General features: G+C 42.4%; 1 protein-coding gene across 1 annotated transcript; it reads left to right on the top strand.

Annotated features, from left to right (window-relative positions):
* Window positions 1-759: 759 nt before the first annotated feature.
* Window positions 760-11,222, top strand: nexmifa (neurite extension and migration factor a). The gene is made up of 4 exons (XM_079871087.1): window positions 760-1,283; window positions 4,232-4,353; window positions 4,555-8,134; window positions 8,525-11,222. Exons 2-4 carry the CDS (start codon window positions 4,281-4,283, stop codon window positions 8,655-8,657), a joined length of 3,786 nt encoding a protein of 1,261 aa, XP_079727213.1. The 5' UTR covers window positions 760-1,283; window positions 4,232-4,280; the 3' UTR covers window positions 8,658-11,222.
* Window positions 11,223-11,476: the final 254 nt, after the last annotated feature.

The following is an 11,476-nucleotide window of genomic DNA, read 5'->3' as shown; positions in this document are numbered from 1 at the left end:
ATATCCCATGTTCACATGATTGGATAGAAATTGTGCCAATCTAAATCTCACTGACGTAAGGGGCGGGACACTGCGGCCCTCATTCAAGCAAGTGACTATTCACTTGCAGTGAATTTATAGGGTAATAATTACAAGGTAAAAGATAGCATCACACCAGGCAGCAGTGCAGAACATATGTTACATATTCCACTAAATATTCATGTATGTCAAACTTTCAAAAACAGATATAACTAGTGTTGATAGTGTTTGTTTAAAGGGAGCGTTGTTGCAAGTTTTCTACACGAGAAATTAAGATAATTTTTATTTTCAATGTGTAAGAAATGTTGGCTTTAAAATTCATTCGAACATATTTATTTATTTGTTTGTTTAAAGTAACTGCATTTGTAATATCAGTTTCGTAGATGAAGATTATTTGTTATTTTCAATATGATGGATTTTTCCAAATTTTGTCTTTCAAATTTCCTCGCTGACATTTATTTATCTAATGCAACTGGCTGCGTGTGTGTAATACTATCACTGTCGTAAAGGTTATTTTTATTTTCAACTTGATGGATTTTTCTAAATTTTGGTTTTCAAATTTCCTCGCTGATATTTACTTATTTATTTAAAGTAACTGTGCATGTTATACCAGCTTATAAATAAGCAGAAATAAACTAAATCTGCAGAGACCACTAGCTGGTGCTTGGAGCTTGTGAAACATCAGTACGCATGCGTGCGCCTCTGCACCTGTTCAGCAGTGCCGCGCGCTCCCGATTCCTCAGCGCGCCGCCGTGCAAAATATGGGGGCGCGCTCTTTATGGCAGCTCTCAAAAGAGGGGGAGCAGCAGCGCACGAGCGCGCCGTCGTTGTCAGGGACGGACGGGGTACAGCTGGGAAAAACACATACACACACACGCACACCCCCGTCTCCGTCATACACGCACATACGGCAAAAAAAACAAAAGCGACTCTAAGGGAAGAGCGGAACGGGAGAGAGGGAGCATGCGGCGAGGAGCAGGGGCTGCTGCAGACCTTTGTTTGTTTCCTGGAAACCCTGGAGCGCGAGGAAATAAAATGGAGTGGTAGGGGCTCCGAGGCGCGAGAGGCGCGTCCACCTGCTGCTACCGGGAAGGCAGTCCGGGCTCGCGAGAGGGGAAACATGTTGAGACCACTGCATTGAAGTGGGTAACAAAAAAAACAAAACAAAAAAGCAAAAAAAACAACATATGACAACATTCCACGCGCCGAGCTATCAAACGGAGTCTTAAGAGCGGGCGGGACGTGCGGCCCGAGTGTAACGGGAGGTGAGTATGTGGGCTGTGCGTGTTTATGTGCGTGATGCGGTGAGCGGGCCAGTGTGACGCGCGTCAAACGCTGCAATGGGGAGAAATGGTGGAGCGAGTGTCAGCTGTCATGATGCGTCCATATTGCACAGGTGTGTGAGTGAGTGAGTGAGGGAGAAGAGGAGGAGGAATGGTTCTGTGTCCTGCGAAAGCTGAGTCGCAGGCCATCGTTTGAGGGGACAGAAAGCATTGGTGCTACGTGAGGCAAACACACACACTCTCTCTCTCTTTCGCTCTTACACACCATCCCCCCTAAGCCAAGGCCATCACAGCTACATACGCATTCGTTCACACAGAGCAATAAACACGAACGATGTTATGTGGCGACATTCTGTATGTGCCGTTTTACGCATTTTCATTTCCCCCCGCGTTTTGCTTGTGGTCGGTGCTCGGCGCCTGCGACCGATGCGGCATTTGGCGATGGGAGATGCAGAACAGCAGAGCGCGTATCATAGCGCACCAGGCCTTCAATAATTAAGGGTGGACTCAAACCTGTTACGTCTCTCTGAATAATGTAAATTCTCTTGGTTATCCGAGATGTTGAAAGCGTGCTCATCTTTCAGGCCCTTGATATAATCATGTTTAGAGTATAGGACCTGTCTGTCACCGGATACCTGTCCTGGGAAGCTGTTATGGAAGTTTCTTTGATGCTGTCAAGCTGCACCGCACACGTACGGCTATAACAGAACCGAAGGTGTCTTGCACAACAACCACCCCAATCAATCAATCAATCAATCAATCAATCAATCGATCGACGAAACAATCAATCAGAATGGATGCATAGGTCTATTGGTTTTCCACACAGAAGCCAGACTTGCAGTGTTTAAACCTTCTACCTTGAGTTAAGTAGTCAGTCAGTGAAGTAATGTTTTCATTTACATAAATGGATGGATGTTTGATCATTTGGTTGCTTGTCTGACAGATGACCAAGGACAGATTGCAGCAGATTTATCGATCTCTGAAAAAGATCTAACAAACTCACACCGACGTGGATTAGGGGTCTCTCTCTCTCTCTCTCTCTCTCTCTCTCTCTCTCTCTCTCTCTCTCTCTCTCTCTCTCTCTCTCTCTCTCTCTCTCCCCCCTGTAATTCCATTGTCTGTCTCTTGGGTGGATGTTGAAGCTGAATAAATATTAATTTCGTTTTTAATAAAAGCAGTTTGCAGACAGTGCCACTGCCCTGTTCTCTGTCTCTGTCTGCAATGCTGGCAAGAATGAGCCCAGCCATGCTGTTCTCAGAACAGCCCTGGGCTTTTTCTCATACTGGCACTGGTTTGGAAGGAGCAAATCCTAGATCATAGCCATTTCCAGATCCGGAAATGGTGTTTTTAGTGGATTACTCTGTGTGTTGTTGGAAATGGGTGTTATGGAATTTTTTCCTGATGATATTTTAAAATTATCCAGAGAATATCTTTATGGGGTATAAGACAAATGTGTTGTTGACAGTAACAGCTTATTGAAATAGTTGGGCCATAAACATTTTAAGGTATAGGTAAATGTTCACGTATTTATGATCAGAAGCATGTTTTAATAACATTTGATAAATACATTTCTGAATTAGCGGTTATGTTTGTTGAACAATAGTAATTGAACAAACCGTAAATAACAACAAATCAGTTATATGAATTCGAATTGAATGTATCCACAAAAATTTCATATGGAATTCCAAGTGATAATGAAATTAGATTTATTTTTTTATTTTATTTTTTTTTGTTTAAATTACATTATTTAAAGTGTATAGAAAAATATTGTAATTGGAGAAGCAAACCACTGAAATACACACAATGCCCACTCAACAGTTTCAAAACTCATGTGCGATTCATAAATCTTCAATAGGTCAGTTCTGATTTCCTATATAAATTCACCTCATGGGAACACTTCAAACAGTGTACTAGAGATCAGCATTTCTCCCCACAGCATATGCTGCTGCGTTATGTTTATTTATTTATTTTTTAAATAAAAAGCTGCATGTCTTTTTACTTGCATATATGGCACACTATTCTGACACATGCACACACAGCCTGAGGCAAGAGATAGCACTCTTTCTTTTCTCTGTCTCTGCTGTTACAAAGCTCTTTCATTTCTTTCACATCCTCAAGAGTTGTACTTCACAGTGAAGGGCAATCAGAGGACAGAATGATGTAAAGCAATACAACTTACTGTAATCCTTGAGAGTAAAAGTGAGAGACCGGAACGGAAAACGGGACACAAATCAAGGAAGTACTAGAGAGAGAAGGCTGATTTGTAACTCATAGTTGTCATGTTAAATAAATAATTTCTCTTCTCAATTCTCTGAATATAAGTTTTGAACATTGAAATACTGAATATTTTTTTCTGGACCTGAAGCTAAAATTCCCCTAAATTAACAAGTCATTCTTCATCATTTTAGCTGCTGATAAACTTAAAAGAATAGTTCACCCAAATAAAATGAAAATACCATCATGTCTATTTAAATGTTTTGTATGACTTTGATGGAACACAAAAGAAGTTTATGAGAATTCCCTAGGTTTTATTTTCTATTAATTGGCTAAGAACTGATGTTTTCTGACACTTTTTTTTTATACACTTATAAAAATGTATACACTTATTTTCTGCATTTCACTTCTGGTCTAGCTAGAGTAATTTTATCCTTTACACTTGCCATTGTGTAGTGCAAATAATGTTGGCTCTTATGACAAATTGATTGGGATATTCCTTATTTGTAAGTCACTGTGAATACAGAATACAGATAAAAGAATACGTTAACACCATACTAAAATACCAAGAACACTACTGGTTTATCGGTCAAATCTAGAGTTCTGAAAAGTGTGATTTGTTTTAGTTTTTTTTCCAGACTTTAGCGCTGACAGATTTTAAAGATTGCATGGCTTCCACTATAGCCTTTACTGTGTGTGTCTTTGTGTTTCTACAGGCTGGACAGTGGTAATTATGTTAGTGAGAGAGAGATTCAGTTCAGATTGATGGATGTTCTACGGGAGTCTCGATTCTCAGGGGCAGATCACAGCCCCTGCCCAAGAGATGCCAGTGAAAATGGTAGGAGTTCCCACATGCATATAATATGCAGCATTTTAAGAACTATTATTGCACCTAATTTAAAAAATCACATTGATTTCAGTGTAATATGTAAAATGCGTCTTTTATATCTATAAAAATCTTTACAGATGTTTGTCAGGAAAAACTTGAATTTCACTTTAAAGATTTTTCTCACCCTCTTTTTGTTTTTGACTTTTTTAGAACCACATGACCCGTTGGCAGATGTGCCACATGACTTAAGGCGCTGTGATGACATCACTCCTGCAGTGCTGTCCCTGCCCTCCCTCTGTGGCCAGAGTCAGACCTCTGAAGGTCCCCTTAGCCCAGCTGACCTGCATGATGGGTCTGTCTCCAACACCACCTCTCTATCCTCTCTCTCTTCGTTCTCCTCTCTTTCCTCCCTCTCATCTCTCTCTTCTGTGCCCTGTTCCAAACCTGTGACGCCCTGGTCTGTGCCGCAGACCTGTGACAGGTCATCCCTCTCTAACATGGACTCCAGGGGCGGAGATTGCCTTAGCTGTCTGATCCCCAAAAATCAGACAGAACCGGAATCCTGTGAGTCCGTACTCGGCTTTGCCAGCATCAATTTGCAATGCCTTGGCCCCGCCCCCAGCGCAGGTCGCTATGGTGACCAGGTCCTATCTGACCAGCTGCTCAGCGGCCCCGCCCATCCAGCTGTGACCAATGAGGGGGCTGAGGAAGGGAGGTCGATGCAGGAGAGCGAATCAGATGAGGATCCTGCATCCAGGAGCATATACGAAGGTCTCGGTGAGGAGGCGCAGGACTGGAGCTGTCTAGAGACACTCATCAGTGAAAGCCGTATGGAGCTCTTGGACTTATGCTCTCGCAGTGAACTTGCAGTCAATCTGTTCTGTGAAGAAGATGTGGAGAATTACATGTTTCAAGAGGAGGAGACAGCACTCAGTACTGACGTCTGCTCACTTAAGATACGCTACGAGTCCTATCAGGATGGAGTACAGGAGAGAAGTGAATCTGCCCTACAGGATGAATCTCAGCTAGGTTTCTTTCCCAGTTTACCTTGCAGTAGAAAAGAGGGGCCAAAAGAGAAAACGGACCAATCCATTGAGATTAAGGGTGATGACCATGTGACCCCCAATATTAGCCCAGACAGTAACTTTCTTTTTGACCTCAGTAATTCTCCAGAAGATTCTGGTGAATTCAGTGATGACAGCTCTTGCACAGGCTCCCCAGACCACGCTCTCTCCCTTCGCCATGGCCGTTTGTCCAGAGAAAACTCTAGCTCCTCCAGCCAGCTAAGCTACCGCCTCCGAGCCAAGAGGAAGGTGGCCTACCGAGAAGACTACCTGTATGATGTGGACTCTATAGAAAGTGAGAAAAACGCAGAGAAACGAGATAAACAGCCTGCTGGGCTCAAGAAAGAGCGTGATGATGACTGGTGTCCGAAGAAGAGGAGGCGGTCCAATAGGAAGGACCCACCTGTCATTATAAAATACATAATCATTAATCGGTTTAAAGGCCAGAGGCACATGAGGGTGCGGCTGGGACGAGTCGACCCATCACCTTCTGTAGTCTGTTTGAGTCCAAATGCTCTGCTACGCTATGAGAGACTTGCACCGTTAAAAGCTTACTGGCAGAAAAGAGAAAAGGAGTTGCAGGAACAGAATAGATTGAAAGCTGCAGAAACAACCAAACGTCTCAATGGCTGCAAAAGACCGCCAAACACTACACCCAAACGCAAGCACAGGTTGGCCAGACTCAGGATCCAGCAGATCCATGCAGTACAGAATTCCCTCCCCAGCCAAACTATAGTGGTCCACGCCAACAATCAGCCAGAGGAGACTGAATCACTGAAAAGCACAGAGGAACCAAAAGATGACATTACCCCCATTAAGCACACTGCCAGGGCTAAAAGCAGAACACAGGAGAGAGAAGAAAGAAGAAAGGCAGGTAAAACAGGAAAGATAAAGAAGTTTAAAAGTGAAGCAAGACTTCGGTTGAAAAAGTTAAAAGACGCTGAGACACAGGGAGTCCCTGAAGCCTCTGAGATTGAGCAGTGCAGCCCATGTTTACCAGAAAACCTTAGTAACTCTTTAGAAGTTAAAGTTACAAATGAAACCTCCAGTAATGACCCTGAAAAATGCACTTTGACCCCAACAGCTCCAGGGACTAATGGAAACGCTGAACTCCTCCCGGGAGGATACCTGCAGACTCTTCTCGAAGCCTCTGAGTCATCGAGCACTGCTAACATCACTTATTTCCATCCAGGGCTGCAGAATCCCACCCTTCAGCCAGTCCAGAGCTGTGTTCTCTCTCCTCCCTCTGAATCAGAGCTGCCCCACTCTCCTCCACCTATGAACCACGGGCCCAACCACACACATTATGCTGAGCCAAACCTTACTGAACAAACCCAGCCCATTTCATGGCCATCCCAACCATCTGCTGAACAGCTGCCCTTCTCCCCAGACATCCCAACCCAGTCGCCTATGATGCCATCAGGCTTTCCCACACCGTTGCCTGTGTTAGCAGGGGATGGCACAAATGTCGCAGGGTATGGGCAAGTGTCTCTATCAGGGTGCAGGGTGACATATGAAGAGTCCCAACCTGATGCTGATTATGGCTTGAGTCCGACTGGGTCTAGGAGTGACAGTGGTGTAGGGCGGCTGGTTAGCTTTAACTCCCTTGGGTCACTTTCTGCCACCTCTAGCAACTACAGCTCGCTCAGCCTAAGAGAGGGTGAAAGAGAGAGGGAAGAAGAGATCAGTGAGATCAACGATGGCTTCTTGCCACATTGCAGTCCACGGCTCATCCTACAGCAAAGTCTAGAGGAGGTTGCTCCACTTCGAGAGTCCACTGACCTTCTGGATATCTCCAACTTTACCCCTGACAAGTTCCGTCATTCATCGCTATCTGAGATGTCCCCACCAGACACACCTAACTCTTCCCCACAGCTGCTGGGGAATTGTGGTAAAGTTGGAGAGTTCTCTGAGGCAGCAGAAGCAAATGTACAATGGAACTGTGGAGTTGTCCCACAACTAAATGAAGATGGAAGCCCACACCTCCTTCAGATACAGTCTTTCAACACAGAGGAGGAAGATGTAGGGCTAAGGGATCACAAAGGTTCTACGAAAAAGGGTGGGAAAAATGGACAAGGCACTAAAAAGACCAAAACTCCAAAAGCAGTAAAAGGAGAGAAAGTCAAGCTCCCACGTCAGGGTTCTCGTTCTGTGAAGAAGATCAAAGCCTTGCTAGAGGGAAAAGCAGCCAAATGTGGCGGAGGGTCAGGAAGTTGCGCTTCATCCCCCACCCCATCGCTTGGCTTGATTGGAGCTCAGGGGGAGTGGCCTATTCCCGGGGGACTGTCGAACGATGACCAACGAGAGTTCCAGGAACCATCAAACATCCTGTCCAATATAGTGTCTGGCATGGCTGAGGTACAGCGTTTTATGAGGGCCTCTGTGGAACCTCTTTGGGGGCCTTGCCTGTCACCAGGTCAACATGCCCTCCAGAGCCAGACTCTGAAGATTCTGGGTAGTGCCGCTGACCTTAAAAAGCGGGGTGGTGCCTCAGGCGGAGGTCGAGGGAAGAAAGGGGCTGGGCGTGGTGGTAAAGCACTGCCTAAACTTCTCCCACCAGGCTTCTTTCCTACCCTTGGATTAGACTGCCTCCCACTTCCACACCGCCCAGCCCACAAAAAAATGTACCGTCACAAAAGCAGTGCTAAGTTTGCCCGTGAGGAACTCTTAGCGGGCAAAAGGGACATAAAAGGAGTAGCATTGACCGCTTTGGTAGAGAAACGGAGGTAATATTTTCTCTCTGCAATGTGCCCCTTCTCTTTCTCCGTTCCCTTCCCTCGCACCCTGCCAAATCCTCCTAAAATCCTTTCCACATTTCAGAGCTGCATGGCACCGACTTTACCCACAATCCTTTGCCTAGCCCACTGGAAGGCAGGCACATCCTGCATGTCAGCCCTGCTAAACTACCTACTAGACTGACTGAAGTCTCACTGTCATGGCTGCACCCTACTCACCATTGCTGCTTTGTTGCATTTTTACCTGACAAATTTTCAGTTGTTTTTAGTTGTGTTTTGTTTGTTTTACAAGAAGAAAAATGCCTTGAAAGTCTTTGGATTCTCTTTTAGTGTGGTGTTTATCTAAATATCAATATTTTGTCTTTTTGTTTTCCGTTGCAGCTACAACACTGTATGTGTTAAATCGGTGTCACAGCACCATGGTTTAAATCGAGCCCAGCGCCCTGCTCTGTCTCTCAGCAAATGGTTGCCTTCTGTTCAGGGGTCAAAGGTCATGTGTAGTATTCTGTGCTAAGAATCGTTTTCCCCTCGTTTCTGTGCCAACCCCTCAGAACATTGGGCTTTGACAAGCTAAAAGAAAGCGTCCTCACCAAGATGTGCGTTTTCTGAGGTTCTGAAATTCCGAAAGAGATTTTTTTTCATTGTTGTTTGTTTATAAGTTGTGAAAAGGGGGTTCATTCATCTGTTCTCCAGTGAATCTCCTGCCAGTATCAAAATGCTGTTGTACACAAACATATGCACTATTTACAAAACAAGATTATATCAAACATGTTTAAATTAATGTGCCAAACTATGAACAATTAAATGTACAGACATTTTTATCTACATAAATATTTGCTGTTTTATAATGTGGCAGTGATTGAGGAGTGTGTGTGTGTGTGTGTGTGTGGGTGCGTGCTTGGGATGGGGGGAGTTGTTAATCTGAGATTCACTCCTGTTGCATCACATCTGTACAAACAGCGAGGAGTCATCTCAACAATCAAAAGAAAAATGTTGGTTTATTTTCTGTTTTACACTCTTGGCTAGTTCCAGTTTAGAGGCATGAAGAGAGAGATGCATGACAAGAATTGGTGGTAGGAAGCCGAAGTGCTATAATGGCAGAGAAATTCATTGGTTGCCTTTCATTCTGATTTATTTCTGGATGGTAAAAGATCACTGTTCATCTATAACAAGGTAAGAAAATGATCATTCCTTCTCATAACAAGACATAAAATGCATTCTAACCGGTTTACGTCCCCAAGTTTCTAATTTAGCTTTCAGTAAATATTTTCTCTGTACCTCTAATGAATTTTACACCCTTAAAACCAGATAAGAACAGGACCAAATATTGTTTGAAAGTTTTTCTAATTTGTTGCTAGTGTTGTGCATGCATTTAAAACATATGAATATGTGCTGTGAATGCTGATCCCCTGTATTACTTTCTCTGACTAGCCTGTTTTTTTGTTTTTTTCTTACCTGATCTCAAAACCATTGTTTTTCAATTGCTGTTGGAATGTTATTTGTTGTGTTATAAAAAGAGGGAAAGAAGCCAACTTGGTTACCCCCATGTACTGTTTACTACATTGCTGCAGGATTGTACAACTCCCTGGATCCCCTCTTTTGTGAATATGTATTTGAAAAGAAGTTTTTTTTCTTTCTCTCTCTTTTTGTCTTTTAAGTTGTTCACTACATCGGGTTAGTTTGTGAACTGATCCTCCTATTTCAGAGTTCAATGGGTATTTGTGCAAATGCTGTTCACATTGCTGTGAATGAATTGAGGTTAAATTATTGGAGAAAATGTTGATGAACACAGGTGCAGATGATGAGTGACATTCCACAGCTGGTGGTGTGATTCAGAAGTGAGCTCCTCTGAAAACTTCTTGACTTTAGGGTGAACTAATTAGAGCCTCGCCAAGCAAAAAGCCAGGAAATATTAGCCGGGGAAAGTTTGTTGTCCATGTTTTCCCCGTGCTGAGTGAATGGAGATGTAACACAGTTGGTTCAGGTCCGTTGGCTCAGGGAACCCAACTGCATTCACATCTCTCATTCCCTCAGCTGTCCGTCTCGACATAAACTCAAGCTGTTCTCAGCGGTGCCCCCTACTGTACTGTTTTTACATAGCCCTATTGTTGCTAAACCTGCAGGACATCTGTGATGCCAGTGCAGGGTGCTCTTGTTCATATTTTGAGAACGGAGTTTTACACCAGTGAAAACTTTATAGCACACATCCCCTGCACTTACTGTTCATATTTTTAAAAGTTCTTACACAGTGTTATTCCCCTATAAGTGCATCATGTAAAGTTAAAACAGGAATATCAAACACTTAATTGTGCCCTATTTATGAATGTATTATATTGTCAAGTTGGAAGTATTTTTATTTGATTTTTTTTCATGATTTATTTGACACTGCATTACTTGTAACTACTTTTGCCTTTTTTCATCAAGGAAAAAAAAAAGAAACTCTTTCTACTGCCTGGTCTGTGTTCACTAGGTGGATTCTCAATGAAAAAAATGATGACCTGTATATTTTTCATTGTGCCAATTTGTAACATATTTTCTAAGTGTATATTTTTCTTAGAAAGTGATGTGAGGTCGTTCTTACTGTGGCTTTGTTCTTTTCCCTTTTCAGCAAGTGAGAAGGTTGCTAATTGCCATGTTTTCTTTCTTTCTTTTTCTTTCTCTCTCTCTTATTTGTTTTTTGTTTGTTTGTTTTAAAACCAAAAATTGAAAATATTATAAAAAATAAATAAAAAACTATTGTAAAGGAGAGAGAAGGAGAGCAAGCTGTGACTCTTTGTTGAGAGTTTTTGTAATTGGACCAATCTTGTTGTAAGAGTGTTGTGCTCTAGTAAAAAATATATATTAATTTAAAGATAAAAAAGAAACCATGAAAACAGACAGTGGAACAATAACACTAATTTGTGATCTCATTGCTGTTTTATAGATTTTCATGTAAATTATTCTAGTATTTTGTTTTTGTTGTATCTGTCACAAAAGTTGAAATATTTGTGATCAAGCCTGTATGGTGACAAATGTAATATTGGTAACTTGCTGAGTTTTGTAATCATGTTTATGGAATAAATATTAATTAAAAGAGCTTTTGATCACTTGTTTCAGTACCGTTTCATTTTTGCTTGTAAAAATATGAACAAATCTGATTTAACTAAATTTGATGTAGCCATTCTGTTTTCCAACGTTGTTGCTCTGTCGAGTTATAAATATAAATATATCTGCATATCTCATGGTAAATCAGCTTTGATGGCAGTTTTTACAAACTTGTTACACCTCTTATACCACACGAGTGCACTATTAACTATGAAACCAGAGATTTTCCGTAGAAATCACTGAACTTAA

This window comes from Squalius cephalus, assembly GCF_949319135.1.
Source record: "Squalius cephalus genome assembly, chromosome: 5".
Lineage (NCBI taxonomy): Eukaryota > Metazoa > Chordata > Actinopteri > Cypriniformes > Leuciscidae > Squalius > Squalius cephalus.
The sequence above is the reverse complement of the archived record's forward strand: the minus strand, read 5'-3'. Positions and strand labels throughout refer to the sequence as shown.

Excerpts from the sequence above, each read along its gene's own strand:
- nexmifa (XM_079871087.1), top strand. The coding sequence starts at position 4,281 with ATGGATGTTCTACGGGAGTCTCGATTCTCAGGGGCAGATCACAGCCCC. Across the intron at positions 4,354-4,554 it reads AAGAGATGCCAGTGAAAATG|AACCACATGACCCGTTGGCA; the intron begins GTAGGAGTTCCC and ends TGACTTTTTTAG. Across the intron at positions 8,135-8,524 it reads GCTTTGGTAGAGAAACGGAG|CTACAACACTGTATGTGTTA; the intron begins GTAATATTTTCT and ends TTTCCGTTGCAG.